The sequence below is a fragment of the Terrapene carolina genome, unplaced genomic scaffold, assembly GCF_002925995.2.
Source record: "Terrapene carolina triunguis isolate 2854851 unplaced genomic scaffold, T_m_triunguis-2.0 Scaffold449, whole genome shotgun sequence".
Taxonomy (NCBI): Eukaryota; Metazoa; Chordata; order Testudines; family Emydidae; genus Terrapene; species Terrapene triunguis.
In genome coordinates this window covers 3,082,215-3,108,388 of record NW_020664800.1, presented here as the reverse complement: position 1 = coordinate 3,108,388, position 26,174 = coordinate 3,082,215, and the positions used below count along the sequence as shown (strand labels likewise).

General features: G+C 59.1%; 1 protein-coding gene across 5 annotated transcripts in view; it reads right to left on the bottom strand.

Annotated features, from left to right (window-relative positions):
• Positions 1-26,174, bottom strand: part of ABCA2 (ATP binding cassette subfamily A member 2) — a 133,377-nt gene that overhangs the window by 13,605 nt on the left and 93,598 nt on the right. For 4 of the 5 annotated variants that reach the window (XM_024210174.3, XM_024210175.3, XM_024210177.3 and 1 more), the window contains 20 exons: positions 25,230-25,434; positions 24,717-24,881; positions 23,925-24,105; positions 23,082-23,294; positions 21,610-21,806; positions 19,689-19,871; positions 17,792-17,976; positions 16,210-16,330; positions 14,978-15,268; positions 11,933-12,151; positions 11,458-11,560; positions 10,460-10,788; positions 8,166-8,379; positions 6,711-6,816; positions 5,999-6,110; positions 5,293-5,353; positions 4,565-4,739; positions 2,880-2,995; positions 1,542-1,689; positions 1,044-1,167 (listed from right to left, as the gene is read on the bottom strand). In XM_024210174.3, the coding sequence (XP_024065942.2) occupies positions 1,044-1,167; positions 1,542-1,689; positions 2,880-2,995; positions 4,565-4,739; positions 5,293-5,353; positions 5,999-6,110; positions 6,711-6,816; positions 8,166-8,379; positions 10,460-10,788; positions 11,458-11,560; positions 11,933-12,151; positions 14,978-15,268; positions 16,210-16,330; positions 17,792-17,976; positions 19,689-19,871; positions 21,610-21,806; positions 23,082-23,294; positions 23,925-24,105; positions 24,717-24,881; positions 25,230-25,434 (3,448 nt within the window). The remainder of the gene's footprint in view (positions 1-1,043; positions 1,168-1,541; positions 1,690-2,879; positions 2,996-4,564; positions 4,740-5,292; positions 5,354-5,998; positions 6,111-6,710; positions 6,817-8,165; positions 8,380-10,459; positions 10,789-11,457; positions 11,561-11,932; positions 12,152-14,977; positions 15,269-16,209; positions 16,331-17,791; positions 17,977-19,688; positions 19,872-21,609; positions 21,807-23,081; positions 23,295-23,924; positions 24,106-24,716; positions 24,882-25,229; positions 25,435-26,174) is intronic. The other variant, XM_024210176.3, reaches the window with a different exon arrangement.

The window sequence follows — 26,174 nt, the reverse complement described above, 5'->3', positions numbered from 1 at the left end:
CACATGGCGCCTAGGTACCACGATAATACAAATACTAAATGACAGGAGGAAAAAAGTCTGTACGAATGGGTAGCGCTTCCCCAAAGTGACTTGCAGAAAGTCCAGTGATCACTAATAATAGAAACCGCCTCTCTGACACACTCAGTGGAACCCGGACAAAGCTTAAGTTGGGAAATTTAGGCTAGTTTCCTCTGGGCTACGCGATGCTAACAGTGAGCGAGACGGTCTGTATGGATACAGCCCTTGTGATTACCCTGGGGTAGTGGCCAGGAGCCCTGGCCATGCCCCAGGGATTGTGCTAGGCGCTGCAGAAACACGGAACAATAAGATGTGTGGCAAGGCACCTCTTTTCTCTGGCGATGGTGGACTGAGGTAATCAGTCCCACTCAGGCAGGGTTTGCTTCCCCCCTTGGTGCTCCCTTGGTTGAGTCTCCAAGATAGGCCTGAGGGTAAGCCTAAGGGGTGCTCCTTCCCCACTCCAAAAGGGAAATAGTCCCACAGACCCTGCCCACACCTTTCCCTGCCTCCTCGTGGGGACAGGGTGTCTGTCCTGGGGTGTCAGCCCTTCTCCTAGCCGGCACTCGGGCTTGTCTGCTTCCCCGGTGGGAAGGAACACGGCCTCTCCTCCTGGAGAAGCTACTTCCCGGCTGCTACTGGCCTGGTAACAGCTGGTGTCTCCCTCTCTCCTCCCTTTCTCTCACTGGAGAAGGAGGTTTTAAAAGGTCTCAGGCAGCTCTTAATTGGATTCAGGTGTGTCTAATTAACCTGAGGTGACCCCTTCTCAGTTTGTAAGAAAAAGGGCCTGTAACAGTCTAGGGCTAACATATCTGCCTTCCATTGCTCTCTTGCAGCCGTCTGGCCTGACTTTAGCACAGATGGTACCTGCCCCGTTTCCCCTCCATAGACTGCATCAGCTCTCACTTCCTCTCCCTACCACGCAAACCTGCCCGGCAGCCACGCTGGGTCCCAAGGACAGCCAGTGGGTAAGGTCAGTGACCTGCTGCCCCTTGCTGTGCCGTGCCGTGCCGGAGCGAGGGCCTTACCGATCTTGGCGTAGTATTCGTTGATGTACTCGTTGTAGGCCATTTCCATCAGCCCGTGGCCCAGGTTGTAGTTGGGGAAGATGAGGAAGCAGCTCTTCAGGTAGCTGTTAACGACCTTCAGGTCCTGCCGAGGTGGGAGGAGGAGGCGATGACACACCCCCCCAGACTGCCTTGTGCCCACCCCCCTAGAAGTGCCCCAGAGACCAAAGGCTTCAGCATGCAGAGCGAGGATCTCCTGCATGGCCTCTCTGACTTGGAGTCACACCACTGGCACGCAGTCTGCACTACGGCCCACGCAGTGCGTGTGGCAGCATGCTCCTTCCCTCCCGCACCTGTCACAGGCTCCCTGCGATCCTGGCCGTTGGTTTGGTGGCCATGCTGACCGGGAAGATCACAGGGCTGGCCCACAGCAGTTCTAGCAGGGCTGAGGATGGCTGGGCTAGGCAGGACAGGGAAGGCTGGCCCTGCCCCTTTTTGGGGGCCCACAGGAGCACATACCTTGTCGTGCTCGAAGAGCTGCAGCAGGAAGGTGGCAACAGTGGCCGTGATGCCAATGAAGAGGTTGATAACAATCAGGAAGACGTATGCTGAGCTGGGCACCTCGAACCAGAAGGAGGCTGGGTACATGATGGGGGTGATGGACCAGCTGGTGTAAACAGAACACCAAGGTGAGTGCATCGAACACAGGCCCAAGCCCTGGCCCTGCCCACCCCATTCATACTAGGCCTAGTGAGTGACAGCCCCAAACTCTGGGATCCTTGGCTCATTGGCTAGAAACACAGAGGAGCTTTAGCCAATCCTCAGCCAGCTCCTCCCAGAGCAAATCAGAGCCAGTGACGGCTGCCCCAAGACTGTCTCCAAATAAAACACATAAACAACCTCTCCGCCTTGCTCGAAGCACTTCCCAGACACCGATGGAACCTGCCTTGCACGACGGGTCGCAGACGGGACACCCTTACCCAGATCATGGCCCACTTTCCATTGGTGGGCTTCCAGCTCGAGGGGTTTGGGCTGGTGCTGAGCACCCAGAACTCAGAGCTGCAGGTGCTCACGTCCGGAGGCCTGGTCTGCGCTGGGATCCTTGCCACGGAGGCGGATGGATACTGGGGTGACCTGCACCAGGGCAAGCCCCAGTCTACACCAGTGCAGCATGTCTACACCTTGCACCAGTGGCTGAAACTCCAGCGTACACAAGGCCTCAGGGTCTCCGGCTGGGCACCCTGAACAAGAGGCCACTGGGAACATTTTGGCCCAAGCAATTCGCTCAGGATCCCACACAAAGTTCTTGGCACAGCCTGATCTCCTGACAACCAGCCCCATGCTCTAACCACACGACCATCCTTCATCCCTTCAAGGAACCAGGGGATTCTCCAGTTTGAGTTGATGGGGAACAGGAGAAAGTCCAGTCTGTGGTAGGATGGGTCAGGGACTGGCCTCATGGGGTGGCAGCCCAGAGGCTGACAGATGAGTCGGGCTTCAGGATTTAGAATTCTACAGCGACTAAAACATCGGTCAGAACCGAAGCCCAGAGGGCAGGACCACACAAGCTCTGCATCATTCGGCATTGTGCTAGAAGACTGCCGCTGACACAGTGCTCCCCGCTCCATTGCTGGCTGTTAGAAACTCCCCATCTAGCCGTGTGTGTGACGCTAGTGCTGGGCTGGCAGCCCCTGAGCCACAGGCTGGCCATTTATCCACAGCACAGGGACAGCATGGGCAGCAGCAGTCCAACCTTCCCCCGTCGGGCCCTGCTGACGCCCCTCATCACTGCTCTCCTTTCATCCCCCTCCCAGAGCACGCGTGTCCCCCGAGCGATGGCCAGCCAGGTGGACGTACCCATAGAGCAGGAAGAGCGAGAGGACGGCTGGGAAGTTGGTGGGGGACGTATACGCCGGGAGGTCGAACACGAAGAGGATGATGATGCAGCATGTGGCCGGCACCAGGTAATTCAGCTGGAAAACAAATGCACCAAAGACGAGAGTGAACCCGCTGGGGAGGAGCTAAGAGGAGATCCCCATCCTCCGTTCAGGAGGTCGTGAATTCAGAGCCCAGGGAAGCAGGACCGGTGTGGGAGACCCAGGCCAGGTCTACACTACAAAGTTTTGATGGCATAGCTATTTTGGTCAGGGGGTAAAAAACCACAGCCCCCCAAGCCGAGATAGCGACGCCGGCTAAACCCCCAGTGTGCACACGGCGATGCTGATAGACAGGGCTTCTGGCCGCTTAGCGCTGGGGGAGGTGGTGTTACTATGGTGATAAAAACACCTTCTCTCAGCATACCCTGCGTCCACACTAGGGGGCTCCGCTGGTGCAGCCATATTGGCAAAGCATCTGTAGTGCAGACAAAGCGCCAGCTTATGGGCTTTGCTCCCAAACTGGTCTCACCCTGTTCAGAGCCAAATACAAAACCAACCTCTCAGGCTCTTGGTAAGTCACCCCTCCCACCCCCACCCCAATAACCTACCCGCCAAGGAAGCTACTTCTCCTACAGGCTGGGCAGGTTGAAAGAGAGCGATGAAGAGATTGTTACGGTGACTTCTTTCCCAAAGACCTGGAGGCGCTAGACACTGCAGAACCGGGGCCAGACCAGCTCGCACAGAGATCACGCGGAGACTGCCCCGCCCCACCCTCAGGGCACAGCGTGAAACGGCTGCAGGGGAACTGGTCCCATAGCACATTTAATTGCAGTCACCCAGTGGTCCTGTTCTTCTGAAGGGGCCAAAATGGGCCTATTTCTGGGCGCGTTTCACGGCTCGTTCCAGCCGATCTCCACTTCCATCGCACGTCTCAAAACTCCCCTTCAGAGACGTGAAAATGGGCCCAAGGAAGCGCCGAGCACACCCTGAGCGCCCCCGCACAGCTCGTCTGAGCTGCCCCCACCCCTCACTCCAGGCCTGGGTGGAAAGGCCGAAGGAGGAACTCGCTGTGTTAAAGGACATGGTTCAGAACGGCTCTTCCTGCCCACAGGATGTGAGAGGACACGAGTGCCTCACGCATGGCGCCCATTGCCCCAGTGCGCCCCACAACCGAACCCCTTCCCCACCCCCCTCACTTCCGCCGGCCTGGCTGTGCACTCCCCAGGGCTGATGCCCTAGATGGAGCAAGGGGCAGGATGCAGATGAACCGTCAGCGAGGAGACCACAGCAGAGGCGAGGGAAGCAAGATGCCACATGACAAGCGATCCCCATGGATAGGACAAGATCCTGGCTGGGCATAAATGAGGCAGTGACCCTCAGCTGATGGGTGGGAAATGCTCTGTAGACCCTTGTCCCAGGGCTGTCTGCTAACTGGGGGAAGGAAGGAGACGCTCCTGCACTGGGAGAGCCTGCGTGAAAGGGACCTTCCTGTGGATGGATCACTCTCCAGGGACCATGCACACAGGGCTGGACAGAGACCTCCCTCGTGGACATCCTGTGTAATCAGCCCCTGCTCAGACAGCCCCCGGGCAGTCGCCTTGCCCCCAGGCTCCTTCGCCATCCCGATCTGGGTGAGGAGGCCCAACCGCCCTTCTCGGCTCTTACCATGTCCCACACGTAGTTGGCCAGCCAGTAGATCACCGGGTCGCAGCCGCTCACGAACTGCAGGTGCTTGGCTTTGGTGGCCTTCTCAGCCACCAGGAACACCACGAAGCTGGCCGGCACGAAGGACATGGCCACAATGATGAAGATGGCGATGACCACATCCGTGCCTTGCAGGCTGCGGCAGAAGAAGAGCGGCAGAAATGGCAGCGGGAAGGAGGGAAGCAGAGGGGGACGGGGGTTAGCCCAGGTGGGAAAACTGTGCCCCAAGTTACTCCACATACCACAAGCCACTGCTCACTTCACAGCTGGGTATCCCTGCAAGGAAACCAGCCCAAAGGCCTCTCCATGTGTGCACGTGCGGTGGGGGTGGGGGTTTGTGGGGCACGAATAAGGCTAGTTGTTAGTCATGGAAACAGAGACTTTGGCCCAGATCCTCAGAAGTATTTAGACTCCAAATTTCCATGGATTTCATTGGGGATTAGAAGCCTGCATCCCTTCGTGGAGTGGGGGCCTGTGTGACTTAATTTTTCAGGCTAGCCAGGATCTCTCTTCTCTCCGCCTCTCGCAGGGGGTGGCAATGGGCTGGCACAGCTCCTCCCCTCCTGGGCCGGCAACCTTTGCCATAGAAAACCTAGTGGGGGCCTCCCTCCATTTTCATCCATCACAAACACCGCCCCCACTCCCCAGCCAGGCATGTGCACACCACCCGCGAGCCCATTGGTACACACAGGTAATCCAGGGAGAGGCTGGCGCTCGTCTTGTTCATCGGATGGTTGGTCACTGTGATGCCTGCAGCAAAACGTGACAGGAAACATAGTGAGAGCCGGTGTGTAAGAACAGCCCCTTGCACCCCCACCCCCGTGGATCAGCCCTGGAACAACCCCTCGCTATCTCAGCCCCCAGCCCCTCGGCTCAGCTCTGCCATAGGCCGGGCTCTACAACAGCTCCCTGCTGGGGGATTGAAGGGAATTCCCTTCCCCGCTGCAGAGCTCACGGAGTAGCGTTATCCAAGGAGCTCAGAGCACTTTGCAAACGTTAACTGACAGGACCCACGTCAGCCTGGCAAAGCCAGCACCATCCACGTGTCACAGGTGCACACTCTGCAGCACGGAAAGCTTAAGGGACGTGCCCAAGGTCATTTAGGGTCTAATTCTGCCCCCGCCACCGAGAGACCTGACTCCAATCCCCTGCTCTAACCACTAGACCACAAAGCCTCTCAAGACAGACATGGGTTTTCAAACCCAACTCCCAGTGTGGCAAGAGCAGCCAGACCAGAGTCTGTCTAGTCACTAGCCTGCCCTCCTCCCCCTCTGTTAGCCCGTGGTTGGATTCTACACCAGAGCCGGAGGGGTCTGTCTCAGGGGGGTTTTCAGCTCATCGATTCTCGTTATTGCTTGTCAGGTCCGAGTCCCCAGCCTGGCTTGGCCAGCTCACCGTAGGCGGCGGGGTTCCCTCTGCTCTTGGGCAGGTTGGCCCGCAGGATGGCGTTGTTCAGCACGTTCAGGTAGGTGGGCATACTGTGGTAGCCCTTGTTGTTGTAGAAGACCTGGAAGGGCAGAGCCGAGACGCACACTCAGCTCTGGGAGCTCCAGCAGGGTGCCCTGCTCAAGGAGGGGCTGAGGGAGGCCGGGGGAAGCGGAGGGGCTTGGGCGGTTGGCAGAGCGTGAGAGCTGGCACCAGATCCATCCTGCAACGCCTGGCACAGGGACACGGAGTCCCTATGTGGGGCCCGCTGGGGTCAGCCCCTTCCTCCCAAAAGCCGCTCTCTCTAGTCCATGGCCCACGGGGCTGGCATTGGAGTCCATCTCTAAATAACAGCAAGCTACCGAGTGCTGCTGAGGGACACTGGAGACACCTCTGGCCTCTGCTCACCCCACAGCAGGGGCTTCAGCATGGCAAGCTTCCCTGTGGTGATCGCTGGGGGGCACACCTGTCCTCCAGCAAACAAGCTCACTTGAGAGGGGCCCTGGAACAAGATCTGACCTTTTCCCCCTTCCCAGGAGCATGCTGGGAAGCCTGTACATCCCTCTTGCTCTGGGACCCCTTCGGCAGGACTCTGGAAGGAGGGCAGGTCTTTGCGGGGGACTCAGCGGGATGGGGCTGACACAGGGACAGAACCTTTCCCCGCTCTCAGAGCATCCCCTACCTGGGCTGTTCTCCTGACCGCGATCTTCCGCACCATGGGAGGGGCCTGGGCACCAAAGGACGCTGGGATGGATTTCTGGACGTTGCCAACGGTGATCGCTCCATACCTAGGGCAGAAGGGGAAGCAAACGAAAGGCTGGGGCCACTTTCTTTCAGCCCAGGCGACACAGAGGAAAGACGAGCAGCTGGAAGAATGGGACCTGACCCACCCCTGAAATGTTGGGCTCCACGGGAGGAACCTGAGCGAGGGCAGGACAACGAACCCCGGCTGGAACCCCCAGCCACCACTTCTGACCGGTGAGCTGCTCCCAGCCACCCGTTACAACCCAATCCTTGAGAGCCCGCTGCTTCATCCACAAGGCCTGGTGTCACAGCCGATGCGCCCCTGCTCCCTTCAGAGCCAGGCCACGCTGCTCCCTGCTTGGCCAGAGGTCGCCACTGAGCACCCAGGGGCCCTTCTCTGTCCTCCATTCCAGGGGCGAGCCGAGAGCACCACGCAGCCTAGGCAGGAGGGCTGGAAACCGAGACCTGGTGGTGTCAGCGGCAGGGCATTGGGACTAGCGTTACCGAGTGGGTCTGCCCAGGCTTCGGAGTAGGAGCCAACTCCACCCAAGAGTCTGAGGGCCAACAGCTTCCCCATAGTAGGTCCCTGCCCAGCACAGCTGTGGCCACTGCAGGGCTCCTCCTTTCCATAGCCCCCCCGAGGGAAATCTCAGAGGACTCGGACAGCCCTGAGGGAAGGGGGAGGATGGTCACATCCTACTGCCCTGCCACCCTGAGGGCCAGCGCTTTCCCAGCCGTGGGCTCGCTCTGTGCCCCTAGTTAGCCAGCCAGCCAGGCTCAGTGAGTGGCTGCTGCAGCACATCCCAGGGACAACCCTACCAAACGGAAAAGGCAGAGCCTCTGGAGATGGACTTTCAGAGAGTGCTGGGCCCCCCCCCCGAGGATCAGGCCCCCACCACATGTCCCAAGCTGGGCCCCACAAAGAGGAGCGCCCAGAGTCACCGGCCAGCTTTGAAATTCCTGGCTGTGATGCAGAATTAAAAAAAAAAAAAAAAAATCAACCAGTGATTGATTGGCCCCCAATGGGGTCAGCTCAGCCCCTGACCCGCTCCCCTCTCCGCCGTGTATGTAGGGTTGCCAGTTTTGGTTGGAATATCCTGGAGGTTTCATCACATGACATAAACTTTAATTAAAGATTCATCTTTAATTCCTGGAGAGTCCAGGACAATCCTGGAGGATTGGCAACCCTACGTGTACAGTTTAGCTCTCCCCCCCCAGTCCCTCCCTTCACCGCCCCAGGACCCGAGCTGACTAGATTACAGCTAGCTCAGGTATGGCTACTGGAGCGGTGATCACAGCTTCCCCTCCGGCCTGCTGCTGGCAACCTGCCTCGCCTTGGTGCCCCCGGTCCTGTTCCAGCCCCCTCGGACCCGGCGGGACACGCCCCCCTCACCTGTGCAGCCGGAAGCGGTCCGACGTGTACAGCATGTACTCCGAGACGTTGCGCCCGGTGATGTCCGCCAGGATGTCCCCGGTCACCACCTTCATCTGGGGCGGGTGGCCTCCCACGCCGCTGGGACAGGAGAAGCCCGTCCCCTGCATGGAGCAGGTACATCTGATGGGCTCGTGGATGACGCTGGGCAGGGACGGGGCCAAAGTGACGGTCTCTGAGGAGACGAGAGGAGAAAGGCGACCCTCAGGAGCGCTCGTTCTGCAGAGCGCCCACTCTGGGCATCCGGGTGAGGGGCAGGGCACCCTGCAGCACTGTCCTGCTCTGACAGCCGTGGGGAGAGGGGAAAGCACCTGGGGCAGGAGGAGGGGAAGGAGCGAATGAGGTTTTAGCTGTGTGGCAATCACAGGATGCGACTACAGCTCAAGTAGACACACCGGAGCTAGGTCAGGCAGCAGAGCAGCGGAGCCGGGGCAGCACAGGCCTCAGCAGAGGCCAGAGGCCTGAGGAATCAGCCAGGGATCCAGGCGGGCTTGTCCGGCCTGGGCAGAGGCCCAGGCTGCTGCAGTTTCACTGCTCCAGGACCGAGCTGGCCAGATTAAACCTAGCTCAGGTATGACTACAGGAGCGGCGATCCGTACCCTGACTCATAGGGGGAAAGCAAGCGTTTTCCTGCCACCCCCCAGCGTTGGAATTCAGACAGAGATGAGCTCCCGAGTGCTCACTGGGGCTGAACCTCTGTCCTTTAAGGTGCCCCCATCGTTCAGCCTCTTCAAATGACTTCCAGTTGCAAATGAATCACAGGGGTGTTCAGGGCGGGTGAGGAGAATGAATAGGAGCATATGAGAGATTGAAACAACAGGGACTGTTACCTTAGAAAGGAGATGAAGAAGAGGAGACATGATACAAGCAGATCAAATAATGAATGGTCTAGAGCAGTGGCTTTCAAACTGTGGGTCGCGACCGAGTACTAAGCCACGAAACGTAAGGTACTGGGTCGCGGCGGCTCTGGTCAGCACCACCAACCGGGCCATTACAAGTCCCGTCGGTGGTGCTGCCCGGCTAAGGCAGGCTAGTCCCTACCTATTCAGCAGCAGGTCCGGCTCCTAGGTGGGGGGGGGGGGCATGGGGCTCCGCGCACTGCCCCCACCCCAAGCACCGGCTCCGCACTTGCATTGGCTGGTTCCCGGCCAATGGGAAATGGCGGGTGGACACAGTGCCTGCAGGCGAGAGCTGCGTGGAGCCACTTGCTTGCCTCCGCCTAAGAGCCGGACCTGCTGCTGGCGGCTTCCAGGGCGCAGTGCAGTCTGCGGTGCCAGGACAGGCAGGAAGCCTGCCTTAGCACCCCCGCTGTGCTGCTGACCGGGAGCTGACCGAGGTAACCCTGCGCCCCAATGCCCTGCCCCAGCCCTGAGCCCCCCCAAACCCCTCATCCCCAGCGCCTGCACCCCCAGCCCAGAGCTCTGACCCCCACCCACCCCCCAAACCCCTGCCCCAGCCCTGAGCCCCCCCCCCACCCCAAACCCTTCATCCCCAGCTCCACTGGGTCACGGGCATCAACAATTTCCTTCAACTGGGTCACCAGAAAAAAAAAAGTTTGAAAACACTGGTCTAGAAAAGGGAGATCCAGAGCTTCTGTTATCTCTGCCTCACAATGTAAGGACAAGGGGTCGTTCAATAGAATTGAAAGGTCGCAAATTCAAAATCAATACAAGGAAAGACTTTTTCACACAACACACATGTAGCCTGTGGAACTCACTGCCACAGGAAGTCGCCAAGGCCAAGAACGTAACAAGATTCAAAAAGGAATCAGGTGCTTATACAGACAGCAAGAACATCCAGAGTTCTGAGTTACACTAACAAATACTTTGGAAGGGGTATTGAACTTCATGCTTCAGGGTTTGAGCGGATCTCTATTAGAGATGAGGATATCTACGTGGGGCACAGACTATCCCACATCTGCTACGGTGGGGTTCTTTCACTCTGAACAGCTGGTTCCGGCCACCGTCAGAGCCAGGATTCTGGACTAGACAGACCTTGGGTCTCACCCAGTCTGCCAATTCCCATGTTCCTAAACCCTGTGTGCCCAGTAAAGCTCTGCCCCTCCCTGAAAGGCATTATGGGAAAGTCCCAGACAAGCCTGCACTAGCTGGAGCAAAATGTGCTGCTCTGTGGGTCCCACGGCAACGCCAGAGACCCGGGTTCTAATTCCCCCACCGCTGCCTTGGCTGGGTAGGGAATGTGTTGCTTGGCTGGAGGTCCCTATTCTCCCAGATTCCTGCCAGGCCAGACGTTACCTTTGACAGTGGAGGGATACGTGGTGGAGTTCCAGGCATGCACCATGTCATCATCCAGGGAGACGGGGTAGTCGGAGGGGGCCGGGGAGGGGGGCGGTGGCACGAAGTTGGAGAGCGGCAGGCCCTGGGTGAAGGAATCGACGCACATAGCGTCGAAGTACTTGGCCGCCAGCATCTTGGACTCATTGCTGTTGAGGTTCAGGGTCTGCACCAGCTGGTCCAGGGTGCTATTGAAGGCCGTCTTCAGCACACAGGTGGCCCCCACCCCGGAGGGCAAGTGGAAGGTGTTGACGAGCTGCTGGGGGCTGGCGTCGGGCGACAGCTTTATGCTGTGGAGAGGGACCGCGGGTGAGAAGGGCTCAGCGAGCCGGGGACGCTCCTGTGGCTCCTCTGGGTCAGTCATGCTCCCTAGGACGGACCTGAGAAACCCTCTTGCTTGCAGGCCAGCCTCCTAACGTGATATTCCAGGAGTGGCCAGGCCCCCACGGGCTTCAGGGGCTCTGCTCCTCACAGGGCTTGGCCAGTGCCGAGTCCTACCACTGCAGTGTCTGCTGAGCTGGGGCGTGGAGCCTGCACTCTGGCTTGGGGGCTGAAGGGGACTGGACGGCACAGGGGAGGGACTAGAGGGCCTTTCACTGGCAGGTCACTGACTCAAATCCAGCCCAGGCTGGTAGCCATGGACAGGCCTCAACGGCCAACAGCTGGGCACACCGCAGAAGTGCTCTCTGTAGGTGCCACACGGCCGGCAGCCTGTGCGAGGGCCCTGCGGAGGGCTGTATCCCTCACTACTAGCAGGGCAGTGCCAGATTCAAGGGGGATCAGTGCCAGATTCAGAGCAATGATCCTGCACTGCAAGAAGCGCCCAGCCTCCCCCGCCAAGCACAGTCACTGCGGGGCACCCTGCGACAGCGTGGTTGAAACCCCCCCCCTTCCTGCGGGCGTGGGGAACAGGACGGGGGCCTAGGACGCTGCTCGCCAGGCAGCGCCAGGCCTCTCACCGGTATTCGCGCCGCTCCTCATTGGCATAGGGGATGAAGTTGCCCTTGGGCTGGGTGTAGTTGTGATACTGGGACGGCGAGAGGATCAGAGGAGGCAGGTCACCTGGGGAGAAAAGGGGCACGTTGAGCAACCTCCCTGGGGGTGGTGAGTCCCATCCCCTCTGTACTCTGGGCTGGAAGGCCAGCCCCGGACCCCAGTGACGGGCCCAGGGCAGGCCCAGCGGCACTCCCCCACATTCCAGATTCACCGGGTGACTTCTAGCTAGTCAGTCCCTCATCCCACTCCCCACCCACAGGCAGGTAGCTGTCGGGCAGCCTGGAGCCAGAGATGTGGGCACACATACAGTGCACGTGCCGCTCTGCCAGGAGGCAGGCAGGGAGGCCGGTGTCCCAAGGGGAGCAAGAGGCGACACTGGGTATGGGGGGGAAAGGAGCTATCACCCCTCCCCCAGTCGGGGCCAGCGCCCGCACGCACCTATTTCGGGCACAGAGAGCGCCACCGTCATGGCCACGCAGACGAAGAAGGCGGGCAGCAGGATCTGCGAGAAGAGGGCCTTGGTGTTGCGCTTGGCGCAGTGGAAGCGTTTGACGATCAGCCCATGGAACTGGCGCAGCTTGAGCCAGGAGCCCTCCAGCTTAAAGCTCCCCTGTCCCCCCAGGGGCTGGTCCGCGGCCTCGGCGTCAGCCTCTTGGTCTGGAGCAAGGGAGAGCGATGGGGAGTGGGAAGAGACACACGGAGCGCGTCAGGCTCTCTCAGAGGCTGTCAAGCTCCTCCCCCAGCCCCTACCTCCTCCTTCTCAGGACTCAGCCAGGAATCAGCTCACGCAGCCAGTCACGCAGGACATGGTCCTCCGCACGACCCCGTCACGCAGCATGGGGCTCCCCCGGGGGGCTGTGCCCGGGGAGGGGAGGCGGGACGCCAGTCCCAGGACCTGCCAGACTCCCCTCCCCAGGGCCAGGCTGATCTCTGAAGAGCTGCAGCTACAGAGTTAAGTCGGGAAATGCAGAACGCTCGATGCAGGTCTCGGCAGGCCAGCGATGGGGCGTTGGTGTCGGACACTTTTCTAAATTCACGTAACCCTTACGCTGGCTGCCGCCCTGGCAGTTTCCGTGGGTTAATACAACTGACACTTGTACGTACCTGACAGTATCCCCCAACCCAACAGGGACACGCAGGGTAGTGGGGAAAGCAGCACCCCCGTGAACAGAGAGGAGCCCGGGCAGGCGCGTTATTTCTTATACGCGCAAGAGACAGGAGAGGGTATTTCACAACCCCGCGGACACTGCAAGTGACCTTCCTGTGCAGCAACCCAACCTACATAGCGCCAGCCCGTTTACCCCATCTGGGAGGTGAGGAGAAGTCAGGCTCCTCCCATGAAGGCCTCTCTCAGGGAGAGACGCTGGACACAAGCCAGCAGGGGAAGCAAGAGGGACTGGGAAAGACGTAGGGCCACAACTGTTTTTTGATGGAAAATTGGGTTTTTGATAGAACAATTTTTGGGGGTGAAAAGTGCCGCTTTCCACCCGAAAACTGAAATGTGTCAATTGTGAAATGCCTGATGGGTAGTTCAGGTGCCACAACACAAAAATTGGAGGTCACCAGATGAAATTAACAGGCAGCAGGTTTAATACAAACAAGAGGAAGGACTTTATCACACAATGCACAATTAACCTGTGGAACTCATTGGCATGGGATATTGTGAAGCCCAAAAATATAAGTGGTTCACAAAAGAATTGGGTAAATTCCCGAAGGATAGGTCCATCAATGGCTATTAGCCAAGATGGTTCGGGATGCACCCTCATGCTCAGGGCGACACTGAACCTCTGATTGCCAGAAGCCAGGAAGGGAAGACAAGTGGATTCCTCCAAAATTGCCATGTTCTCTACCCTCCCGCTGAAGCTTTGGTATGTTTGGAGACAGGATACTGGGCAAGATGGCCCATGGTCTGACCCAGTGCGGCAGCTCTTATGTTCTTACGCCTCATACTCCAGTTTTTTTCCTACAGACCAGGCTCCTCAGCCAGACCTCATCTCCCATGATGCACTGCCTTTCAGGGAGACCATGGTGCATCATGGGAGATATAGTCCAGACAGGGAGTCTGGCTTATGGGACCATGAGGAACCTGAACTATAACTTCCAGGAGGCACCGCAGCACCATTCTAGAATCAAAATATTTTGGTTCTCGATTTGTTGCTGAAAATTCAAAATTTTTATGTGAAAATTTTTGACAAGAGCAATTTCCCCTTGACTTTTATTGAAATTTGCATAACCCCCCCTCCCCCCCTTCCCAATCAGCTCTTGTCAGGAGTTTGACTGTTGGGATAGCGACCAAAGTGGGGAATTGGCTGCGTCTGTGATTTTGAATGGGGTTTGCGATCCCGTTGGGGTCTTGGTGTTGGGAATCTGGGATATCAGAGGAGATTCTGTACTAGCTCCCTGCTCGGTCTTCATACTTGACCCACATGCCAATGCTCCCCAGGGCATTATGAGCCCTGGCGTTTAGTAACGGGATCCCTGATGTATCCGGAGAGGAGAGAAAAACCACGATGTCCCCAAATGCTCCATGATAAGAGCAGTGGAATAACCCCAAAAAGGGACTGCGAATAAAAAGGTGGCCACTGGATCGCTATTGTTTGTGGATTGTACGTTTGATTATTCAAATACTGTGGGAGGACTCCTGGGGGTTCCTGGGAACGTGTCACTCATTTTAACACAAACCTTTGTGCTGGGGAGTGCATCGCTTGCTATTTCAGATTCGCCATTCTCCTAGTTAAAGTCTCAGTCATCCAGTCAGGGAGCAGAACAAACTAGCCTGAGATTCAGGTGACCAACCCCATGCCACCAATAGCCAACAGGAAGGAGAGAGACTCAAAGCATTTGCACGGGGTATTTGGCGGCTGGTCTCGAAAAGCGAATGTGTTTGGAGGGCTCGGTCGCTTTGTGAATGAAAAGGGGCCGAGTTTGCAGTGAAGAATTTGGCCAGCGCTACCCACTGACCCAAAGGCGCTTAGTCAAAGGGATGCATCCACATGCAGCAAAGGACGCTGCTAGATTCAAGAGCTGTCGTCTATGTACGCAATCAAACAGACCTCTTCGCAGTACCCACTCCCCACCCGAAAGAACCCCAGGAGCTCTCAGCCGAAACCCTGCCAGAACTCCCGGAACTCATGGCTTCCCCACCCAGGGGCTCCCAACCAAGTTTCAGGGCGGTGCCCTCGCCCCTCCCTTTCTTTAGGCCTATTTTTCCATTGTAACAGGGAGTCCCAGGGTGAACAGGCTCGAGGCAGGACCCCGCAATGCATGGGGCGAGAGCGTTCAAACAGGTCCCTGCCAGCCACCCCTCTTGGGGGAGGAGAAAGGCACTCAGCCCAGCCCCGGCAGGATGGAAAGGTCTGGTCAGAGCCGGTGCCAGGCCCCACACATCCCCCACCCCCGGGATTGCTGAGAGCGGAACCGGGACACAGCGGCCCCCTACCCCCGCTACCAAATTCAAGGCCTGCCGTGCAGCACGTTACAAACCTTGCAGACTGACGTTATCGGGGTCCTGCAGATTATCAAACAACGGAGAATAATCCCCATAGAACTCCGAATAAGCCCCACCTTCATCGCCCCGCACGGAGCCCACAGAGGACGCCGAGCGCAGGGACGCCTGCGACTGGGCCAGGTTGGAGCAGGCCACCAGGTTGCTGAGCTCCACCTCCGGCTTCTCGGGTGCCTCCACGTCAGGAAGGGGCTCCCCGTTGGCTTCGGGCTTCAGGCCCATCTGGGGAGCCGGTGGCTGCAGGGTGTCTTTCTTGGACTCCTTCATGTCTGGAAGGAGAAGGGAGCCGGTGGGGTTTGTGCAGCACAGGTACAAGGGGAACGTTCCCGGGGAGCAGCCCTCCTAGGCATTCCACTCACTCTCCAGCAAGAACCCACCAGCTGGGACTGGCTGGAACGCTTTAGCTAGCCACCCAGATACCAAGGGCCTGGGCGTGCCGGTGGGGAATGGGGCACTTCCTTAATACCCTGCAACCCCAGCATAGCAGGATCCACCTTAGCACGTCAGGGAATGCCCTGGTACAGTGAGTACCCCCAGCTCCCCTCTCAGTGCTGGCTAGGGCAGGCACTGGCCCTGTCTAATAGGAATACACCCCCATGATATTTCACACTGACATCGGGCCTTTCATCCCCCAGGATCCCAAAGTGCTTTACAAACCTCAGGCTGAAACTACAAACCACAGGACAAAATGCGGCCACTGCTGGGGTGGAGCGTGGCAAGCAATCAGGATGTATCATTCCATGCTACTTTTGGGGACGGTGCCCCTGCCTTCAGGCCAAGGGCACTCCCCTGCTCTCAGGCCCATGCGGAGCAGACAGGAGCAAGGGTTGCAGCCAAGATACAGGTATTAAAAAGCAACAGTCAAACTGCCTGTCACAGCTGCATTAACATGACGCTGGGGTCTTTGCTGCGGCTGGCTTGGTGCTAGCAGTGTAACAAATGCACCTCCTCTACCCCACCCTCACCCCCCAGCTCTGCCATCGCACCTCTGTTCTGCCCTAAAACATCCACTCCTTAGTCCAGCCCTGCCCTGCCCGGCTCTATGCATTCACCTCTGTGGGCTTCCCCTGAGCAGAGACTGCCAGCAATGGATCAATGCTCAACGGGGCGAGGTCGCGAACTCGGTTTGTGAATGTAAGGCCGCTGAGCCAGGGCACCCCCGACTCTCCACGAGCCAGCATACCGAGGCACTGACACGCACACCCCTTACCGACATCGCTGTTCTCCAGCGACAGGTCCTCCTCCGACACCTTGAGGAAGACCTCCTCCAGGGTAGTGTCCATCAGCCCGAAGCTGGTCAGCTCCAGCTCCCCCAGGCTCTGCTCCAGGTGCTGCGAACAAGGAACAAGGGTGAGGAACGGAGGGAGACCACAGCGAAGAGCCATCCCAGAAGCTCCCGGCTAAGTGGTAATCAGCCCATACACCTGCCCACCCAGCACCCCGTGCAGCACGGGGACCTTCGGAACTCCCCCATCCCCTGACGGCCAGGCCGGGCGAATGACAAAAGGCAGAAGGCCTGATGGCTGCCTGTGTGACACATGAACCAGGGACCTCCACAGCAAAAACCAGGAGCTGCTACAGATTGAGCCTCGGCTGGCCCAGATCCTGGCCTCTGTGGATTGGGCACAGAGAGGCACTGGTAACATATTCCGCCCGAGCTCACGCCTGCCGGAAACTAGGCTCCGGGGGTGATCTGAGAACCCATCCCGAGCATCCCCCGCGACCTCCCTCTCACCACCCACCTCCGCTGGAACGCAGCGCTGGAGCCAACACAGTGCCCACGGGGTGGCTAGCGCTGCGAAAAAGCAGAGAGCCCAGAACCCTACCCTGAGCAGAGCAGCACTCCCTGTTGGTGGGAAAAGGAGAGGGGCTTGTCCCAGCGACCCAGGCCCCTCTGTGCTGGGGGACGCCTGGGGCAGCAGTGCAGGCTCAGGGCAAGCTAGGAAGCCCTGCAGTAAGCAAGGGCACCGGGGAGAATTACAGCATGCGGGACAGACTATCCCAAGAGACGACGACGCTGGGCAGGGTGACAGCACACACAGGGCGATGCCCCTGTGCAAGGGCAAGGGACACGCTCTGGGCTGGATCTGGAAATGAGCCTAAGGGAATGAGACACCCAAATCCCTTGGACTCCTTGGTAAATCCCAGCATAACAAATAATTCAGTGCTACCCCCACGGGTGCCCCCCCCCCCCCCCCACCCCCCAGCCCCCCGCCCAGCTCCCGCCCCCCCTCGCCGATCAGGCAGCGAGCGCCCAGGGCCTGTGACCCGCCCCACCCCACCCACCAACCCGCGAACGCCCAGCCCAGCTCCTCCGCCCCCCCACCAACCAGCAAGCGCCCAGCTCCTGTGCCCCACCTCATCCACCAACGAGCGAGCGCCCAGCTCAGCTCCCAGGGGGGCCCCCCCACCCACCAACCCATGAGCACCCAGCCCAGCTCCCGTGCCCCCTCGCCGACCAACCAGCCAGCGCCCAGGGCCTGTGCTCTGCCCTACCCCACCCACCAACCAGCAAGCGCCCAGCTCAGCTCCCGCGCCCCCCCATCAACCAGCAAGCGCCCAGCCCAGCTCCCACGCCCCCGCCACCAACCCGCGAGCGCCCAGCCCAGCTCCCGCGCCCCCTCACCAACCAGCGAGCGCCCAGCCCAGCTCCTGCACCCCCTCGCCGACCAACCAGCGAGCGCTCAGCGGTCCCTCGTCTCTGCTCCTGCGGCGCTCCCCTGCTCTGCGTCAGTACCCACTGAGCAGCTTCCCCTCCCCACTCGGGAGCTGGCATCTCGATGGGCCGGTACCTGGAAGAGCCTCTCGAAGCAGCCCTTCTTGACGGCCTCGCTGGGCAGGATGTAGGAGAGCTCTGTGTTGGTGTTGGAGATCAGCAGGCAGGAGGCCACGTACTTCTTGATGAACTGGGTGACGCGAGGCTCGGAGCAGGGGCTGGCAGAGGAGTGGGAGGGAGGGCTGTGCGTCTGCCCCGAGTCTAGAGCGGAGAAGGATGGGTCACTTCACACACCCAGCTCTGCCTGGGCCCGGAGCCCTTGGATTTTCCTTTCCAGGACCCAAAAGCTGCTGCTGCTTTTTGGTTTTATTTTAAACTCTGCTTTTTTCAGTGACTCTCCCGCTGGCTTCACAGCTGGGAGCCCAGCCCTGCATGCACTGAGCAAACTGCCCCCACACTGCCCAGCCCTGGAGGAACTGCCCCAGCCTGAGAAGGGAATTTAGCCTCCACAGCCCATTGGCCTCTCTGCCGACACTCCCAGCAATGGGGCCAGCTCCTATGGGTGCAATTGTACCCAGGCCCCCATCCACCGGGGAGAAGTGAGATCCCAGAACGTATTTCTCACAGGATACCCAACAGTAACAACCTTCCATTGCTAACAGCCTGGGCTGGATTGAAACCACCCCCTGGAGGTGAAGGGCTCCATGCAGCACGTTACCCTGAGCCCGAGCAGTGCCCAGGGAGCGGGTGCGAACTGTGTTGAACAAGAGCACAGGGGTCTACGGGCCTGAAGAGAGGGGAATCAGCCCCAAGTCGCACTGGCTTTCGTGGGAGCTACAACTGCCACTTTCCTTCAGGTGCCTGAGTTTGGCAGCGTTTGACCTTCCTCTCTGGGCTGGTTGGTCATTTCATGGGCTTTTCGTTTTGGGCAGGGCTGGGGGGAAATTCGCCACTGAAACTTTTCTCTCCTCCCGCATGGAATATTAGGTTTGCAGCTCAAAATCGAAGCCACCCAGGAGAAGCAGCCCCCTCCATTATCCCAGGAGGACGGAAAGCCCAAGACGCTGACAGGCAGGAAGAACCAGGGCCTTCCTCCTCCTGGCTGCAAAGCAAAGACAGGCCAGGTCGGGAGGCATTCTGGGGGCAGAGAAAGCGGGAGCACTCCACTGATCTCAACGCACCATGCACACATTAAATTGCTTTGCTCGGTAGTTGTCAGTTTCTCCTGCCCTGAGATGGAAACCCTGGCTGCTTCGAGAAATGGCCTAGGACCATCAATCAGTGTCACCGTAGCATCTCTAAGCACCTCGCAATCTCCCACTCCAATGGGATTGTAATAGCATCAGAAAAACAATAGCCCTCGGAGATTCGCCTCGCAGAGCCCCATGCTTTCTGTGCATGGGGATGAGGGGGACTACTTTTCCTTTCCCCAGCGGTGGAAGCAGAAGATCATGGGACGCTGGAGGTAAGAGCCCTCTGCTTACACAAGCACCTGGCATTGGGCACTGTCGGAAGACAGGCACCTGGGGTAGATGGACCTTTGGTCTGACCCAATATGGCCGTGCTTATGTTCTGAGCACTCCCACGGGACATGGGAGCCCCAGGTCCCAGCGCTTGCTTTGAATCAGGCACATCCCAGGCGAGTGTCCTAGGCACAGGGCTACTGGCCGTACTGGGGTATCTCACTCTTGGGTGTTTTCAAAAAGAAGTTGAAAGTTCTTGATATCACCCCAAACCGGAGCAAACACAAACTGCAAAGCCCGGCCATTTTTCACGAAATGGGAATGTGGTTTTCCGGCCAGCCCTCCTGAGAGCGACTAGCGCAGCCGGGACAAAAACAGCTCAAGCCCGCTTGCTGTAACGGGGCTGATCCTGTCTACATTAGCAGCGTAGCTGTTTCCCAATGTGGACTGGAGGGGGGGGGGTGGAGGGGCAGACTCCCTAGCGCAGGTGCAGCGTGCCCGGTGACTGACCTGTGCCATTCCTGGAGTCTGACTGCTTCTTCACCACCGTCAGCTTGTAGCCGTCCCCGTAGGTGCTCTTGAGGAAGAGTGGGGAGCCGCAGCACTTGAGCTTGCCATGGGAGATGATGGCGATGCGGTCCCCGAGCAGGTCGGCCTCGTCCATGTGATGTGTGGAGAGCAGGATGGTCCTTCCTGCCAGGTCAGGGACAAGCGCAGGGGAAGAGCGTCAGGGAGGGGTGAGTGGGGAACACGCTGCGGGTCAGCCCCCAGGGACACCCAAGCAGCACTTACAGCACCTGCTGCCAGGAGACAACGTCTACCAAGCAGTCGGGGCTTCAGAGAACCTGCCACATAGACCATAGCGTACCTGCCTCGCAGAGCCTTTGCATCCACGGGACTCAGAGTGCTTTGCCAAGGGGGGTGGGGAAGTCTTACTATCCCTGTGGTACAGCTAGGGAAACTGAGGCACAGAGCGAGAAGGGAGGGATTTGCCTCAGGTCACCCAGTGAGAGCATGCAGAGGCAGGAATAGAACCCAGGAGTCCTGACTCCGAGTCCTGAGCTACGACCACTCATTGCTAGGCCTATCTCAGCTGGTACAAACAAGGATTTTTATTTGGTGACCAGTCATAGCCAGAGTCCATTCCCTAAAATCCAGCCCTGGTTTTCCTTCTCCCTCCAGGCACATGGTCAGGTTGGGGCAATGCTCCTGTTACTCACCAGAGTTACTCCTGGGGGAATTCTGCACTACAGTGTGCACGCATAATTAATGAGCCCCGCATATTTTTAATTTTTGGCACAGAAAAAAAGCTTCTGCCAAAATGTTGTTGCAGTTCTGCCTTTTGCCCACCAGAGAGCGCTGTAGTGATAGAACAAAGCAGCAGCTCCCTGCCAGCGAGGGAAGAGAAAGAGCCTGCCTTCTTCGCAGCGGGCCAGGTCAGGAGAGAGGGGCTATGGGGAGACAGACACCATGGGGTGCTGGGAGGGTCAGACAGGGGCTCATAAGGGCTAGTGGGTGAGGACAGACTGGGGCAGGGGCTGAATGGGAGTTGAGGCACAGGGCCACGGGGGGAGGGAGGTGCAGGGCCACATGGTGATGGGGGCGGGGATGCAAGGCTACATAGGGACAGAGGAATGGCTGGGTGGGGGCACAGAGACACATGGGGCAGGGGGAGGGGATGCAGGGCCACATGGGGATTGGGGGAGGGGGTGTCTGAGTGGGGATGGAGGGACACATGCACAGGGGGTGCAAGAACACATAGGGATGGAGCAGATGTGCCTGACTGAATGGGAGAGGCTAGGGGTCAGCCAGGGTCTGCATGGGGGAAGCTCCCTAACAATCCCTCCTCGCCTGCCCCTCCCGCAAAACTTTTCCATACTTTTCTCCACCCATACCCAACAACCCTCCAAGTTCACACCCAGGCTCCTTCCCAGCAATTTACTTCCCTCTCCCTCAGCTCCTCCGTTACCCCTGACTCCCCACAGCCTTTGCACTGCTTCTGAGGGGTGCAGGAAATACGGTCCTGTATGGTAGTTGAAATGAATTATTACTCAAGAGTTCTGTATAAATTTGCCTAGTAAGGAATCTATTTGTCAAAAAACATTTCTTGAATCTTTTTTGTTGTCTGTGTTGTTACAGACATGCTTGCTGACAGGTATTTTGAAATAAATGACCAAAAATAATCGACACTGGTGTAATTATATTGTGTTATTTTGACAAATAAAATATGCAGAATTTTAAAATATTGTGCGAAGAACTTTTAATTTTTTGTTGCAGAATTTTTTATTTTGGGGCACAGAATTCCCCCAGGAGTAACTCTTAGAGTGCAGCCTTGTTAACCAAGATTCATCCCCCAGGGCAGTGGCAGGGGAATCCTGGTGTGGAGGCTCTGACAGGGATCAGAGCCCCTGCCATGCTTTGGGTTGCTCACCCGGTTTGTATTTGAGGATCAGATCCCAAATGGCCCTACGTGCGTACGGGTCAACACCAGCAGTGGGCTCATCCAAGATAACAGCCCGCGATCCACCCACAAAGGCGATGGCCACCGACAGCTTCCTCTTCATCCCTCCTGACAGAGTCTGCACCAGGGAGTGCCGCTTGTTGGACAGCTCCAGGTCTTCGATCATCCTGGGGACAGATCCGACATAGGTGTTACAGCCCAGTCACACGAAGGCTGCGTGAGCAAGGCTGGGCAGATGCATGCACACTGCTGAAGGAGCAGATCTCGGAGTTAACAGCCCACTGTAGCAGGGTGATCACCTGCTCCTGCCCGGGAGGGGTTAAAAGTAGCCCTGGGGAGGGCTGTGGCTGGGAGAAAGCAGCTACTAGGCTGATTGGGGAAGCAGCCGCAGCTGGGCCACACCCCAATCAAGCCACAGCTGGCCCTATAAAAGGCCAGTGAGCCAGGAGCTGGCAGAGTCTCCCGCTAGCTGAGGAGGGAGATGGACCTAGCTGCCTGAGTGCTAAAGGGTACTGGAGTGAAGCAGGGCTGGGGAAGGCCAGAGGAGCTGGGGAGCTCGAGGCTGGCAACTCCCCAGGCTGCAGGGCCTAGTCCAAGGCCCCTGGAGGTACTGGGTTGCAGGGAAAGGCAGCAGGTCGAACCCTCCCTTGCCTATGATGACTGGCTTATACAGACTGCAGTTGGCCCCAGTGAAAGGGGGCTAGATGGTGACCGGCAGTAGCCCATAGGCCGAGGCAAGGTGGGGATAGAGGGTTGGGGGTTCCCCTGGGTGGGGAGACCCTGAGACTGCGGGGGTATTGCCAGATGGGCAGCACCCCAGAGACAAGGGAGGGACACAGGGACCAGCGGCAGAGGAATACCGGCCTGCAGAGGGCGCTCCGGAGGCTGGAAAAGAGCTAATTCCCAACGACCAGCAGGAGGTGCCGCAGCAGTGAGTCACGCACCGTCTACACCCATTAAGATGAATGGGGCAGTTCACACCTCCCCGAGCTACTGTTTCAGGCTCTTTGCAGACTCAGATACACTGGGTACACTCAGCTGGAAGGTTTTCGCTGCAACCACAAGGGTTAAAAAATACAATCTTTCCAAACGAAAGCTTAGCTTCCGTCGCCCACGGCCAAGAGTTTCAATAGTGGCTGGGGATTTTGGGTGCCCAACCTGAGACTCCTTAAAGGGGCCTGGCTTTCCAAAAGTGCTAAGCACCCACCATCTGAAAAATCAAGCCCTTTAAGGCGTCTCAAGTGGGGCCCCCACAATCACTAGCTACTTCTGAAAATCTCTGCCCAATTCTGCACTAAAGGATGGACTCTGGGGCCAGTGTCACAGAGCACTGGGGCTCTGGTCAAAGTCCACTCAACCGGCTCGCGCAAAATGGTTCATGCCAAGACAGTGATGGCTGTTCATCGCCCCGGGAGGAGTCATTGGCCGGGGCTGGTCCCTACTTGTCCATCTCCTTGCGGATCTCCTCCTCCGCCATGCTCTTAAGCTGCGAGTAGAACCAGAGGTGCTCCTCCACCGTCAGTTTATCGAAGAGCACGTTGTGTTGGGGACACATGCCCAGGTTCTTCCGGATCTCGTCCATCTCCGTCCGGATGTCGTGGCCGTAGATGGTAGCAGAGCCCGAGGTTGGGGGGAAGAGGCCAGTCAGGATGGACCTGGGAAAGAAACAGGGCAGCATTAGCTCTTCCCCCTGCCTGGAAATGCGGTGATTGCCTAGCGCAGCTTCACGGCGTGCCGCTCCGGGAAGAGCCCTTGGGCACCTCTGCCCTGCGGAACAGCACTGCCCATGCTGCCCGAGGCCAACGGATGCCAGAGGAGGGCCCAGCCCATCCAGGGCCAGCCAATGTGTGCACCTTGCGGGGCCTTCACAACCCCATCCCCTCCCCGCCCCCCAGACTGGCGCCTCCCCCCACACTCCCTTCCACCCCACACTAAGCCCATGCCCTCCTCCTTCAAACCCGCCCTGGTAAGGCCTCAGCACCTCCTCCCACCCGGGTCAGGCCACGGACCCTGGGCACTGCCTGCTGAACGAACCCCAGCACCGCCAAGAACTGGCAGCATTGCAGAGCTGGGGGGCAGCGTGTGGCACAAAGATACTGGTGAGGACAGAGCCTGGGAGCCCAGGCTAACCCCGCGGTGACAGCCATCGTGCAGCCCTGTCAGTGTCAGAGGTGGTGACGAGCTGCCCGGGCGTGAGAGACCCGCCCACCCTCATCCCATGGCTGCCCCTGCCCTGATTTCTCCATGTCACTGCCCGCGGCAGGGCTCCCCAGCCCATGGCTCACATGGTGGTGGTCTTGCCCGCCCCGTTGTGCCCCAGGAAGGACACCACTTGGTTCTCGTAGAGGTTCAGGCTCAGCTTGTTCAGCGCCAGCTTCTTGTCCGTCTTGTAGACCTTGGTGAGCTTGTCCACGCACACGACGAGCGGCAGGTGGTTCGGCTCCTCCTCTATGCCACGCGTCTCCTCTGCAATGAGAGCAGGGAGGTGGTGGGCAGGGGTCTGGGGTGTCTCCGTCAGCGTGTGTGGGGAGCCAGGTGACCGGACGCCACCCAGCACTGACCCGGGGCGTGCACCCTGGGGAGACGGGCAGCGGGGCCACGCGGGATATGCCGTGATGGTTTAATTACATGGGACGGCGTTGATAACGCCAAGCCATACACCAGGGCCCATGCTGGCCCACCCGGCCCCCAGCCACGTCAGCTCAGGGACAAAGGGGCTGGAGGCTCAGCTGGACCGAGCAGCCGCAGCAGGGACCTGCAGGGTCCAGCCAGAACCCCTGCCACAGCGTCTGACAGCGCTCTACACCCCTTCCCCGGTGCTGACTGGCTGTGGGCTCCAACCTCCTCCTCCCTCTTGTCCTTCATCCCACCCCCTCCCTCCCCCGCTCGCGAATCCCCTCCCAAAACAATAAATAAATGGACAAAGAGCCCTGGGGGCCGGGTCCTGCCGTGGGCCAGCCTGCCCCGACCCCCACCAACGCCCAAGAGAGGTGGGACTGAGCCAGGAACAGAAGCCAGGTCCCCGGATCCCAGCCCTTTCCCCGTCTCTGCACTGCCCAGCCTGCGGGCGCTCGTACCCAGCCGCCTGTTCTCCATGGCGCAGGCCTGATCCTCCTCCATGATGCTGAGGCGGGTGGTTCTAGACCAGGGCCAGCCCCACTCCCAGGCTTCGACCCGCCCGTTCCCGAGCCAGTAGGATTTCTGGAAGGGGAAGTACCAGGGCCGGGGGAGCCCGTACATGCCTGCAAAGGAAAGGAGATCAGCAGCAGTTCTGGGGTTCGTGCAGGAGGCCCACAGCGTGCACTGGTGTGGCCGAAAGGTGTGGGCCTCCCCCAGGAAGTGGGGGCCAGCGGGGGTGGTACGTGCAGTCCCCTGGAAGGGACACACAGAGCCCCGGGGCAGATCACTGGGTGGCTGGTTACACCCCCCTCCCGGTTCATGAACATGGCCAGATGCTGACCTGCCCTCACCCCCTGTGTTCACAGCCATGCATGGGGAGGCTGTTGACAGGCCCTCCTTCCATCCCAGTCAGGTCGGTGCCACCCTGCACCTGCCCCCCTTGGGCTGCAGGAGGCGGCCCAGGCCCGTACCTGGGTGCACAGCCTCGATGTACCACGTCAGCACACCATAGACCACGGCATCCACGATCAGCATCATCATGGAGAGCAGCAGGTTGAAGTCGTCGCCTTCCACGGGCGACTGGCTGAAGGTGTGCCACTGGATGCCCACGCCGGCCACCTCGTACAGCGCAAAGTACTTGGAGCCCAGCCCGAAGGCCGTGGTCGACATGAGAGACTGAGCAGGGGAGAGGAAGGTTAGGCCGTGAGCTGCTCCCCTAAAGCCCTGGGCAGCAATCCCCTAGCCAGGTGCTCGGGGGGAGGCCATCAGGGGTACGGACGGGCAGAGGGGGACGAAAGCCATTGGAGGTGAGGGTGGGAATCCACGGAGGGTCTGGATGCAGCAAAGGGAGAAAGGCCATTGGGGGTGTGGCTGGAAGGGGGCACCGCTGCCTCCTGCAGGTGCCCTGGTGCAGTGGCTCTAAGATCAGGATTCACACTGGGTCATGAGCTCATCACAAGGGGCCAGCTCAGTGGCGGGGAGCAGACACGCAGCCCAGCTCCATCACAGGGTGCAGCTGGGCAGTGCCACGCTCCCCACACCCTGCACAGCTCTGGAGAGGATGCAGCGTGCGGCCCGTGTTAGTTGGCACACTCCTCTGCAGGGATCCCACCCTCCTGGAGGGGGAAAGGCTCCTTATGCCCACCCCCCAGGGCAGCGGAGCCCTCAGCCCAAGCTTTGGGAGTCCTCACGACCCCTCCCCCTTCGAGCCCCTGGCCCAGCTGGGCTCTGGCTAAGAAACGTTGGTTTCTCCAGCTCTGTCCTGCTGAAGGCCACTTGGTCCCTGGGGCTGCAGCAGGCAGTTCTCTGGCCAGAGGTGGCCTGACTCCTCCAGGGACTGGGGCTGGAGGCATGGCCCGGGGGGGGGGGGGGGGGTCTCCCTCCTGTCTGTGTGCTGGGCAAGGAGCAGGGAGCAT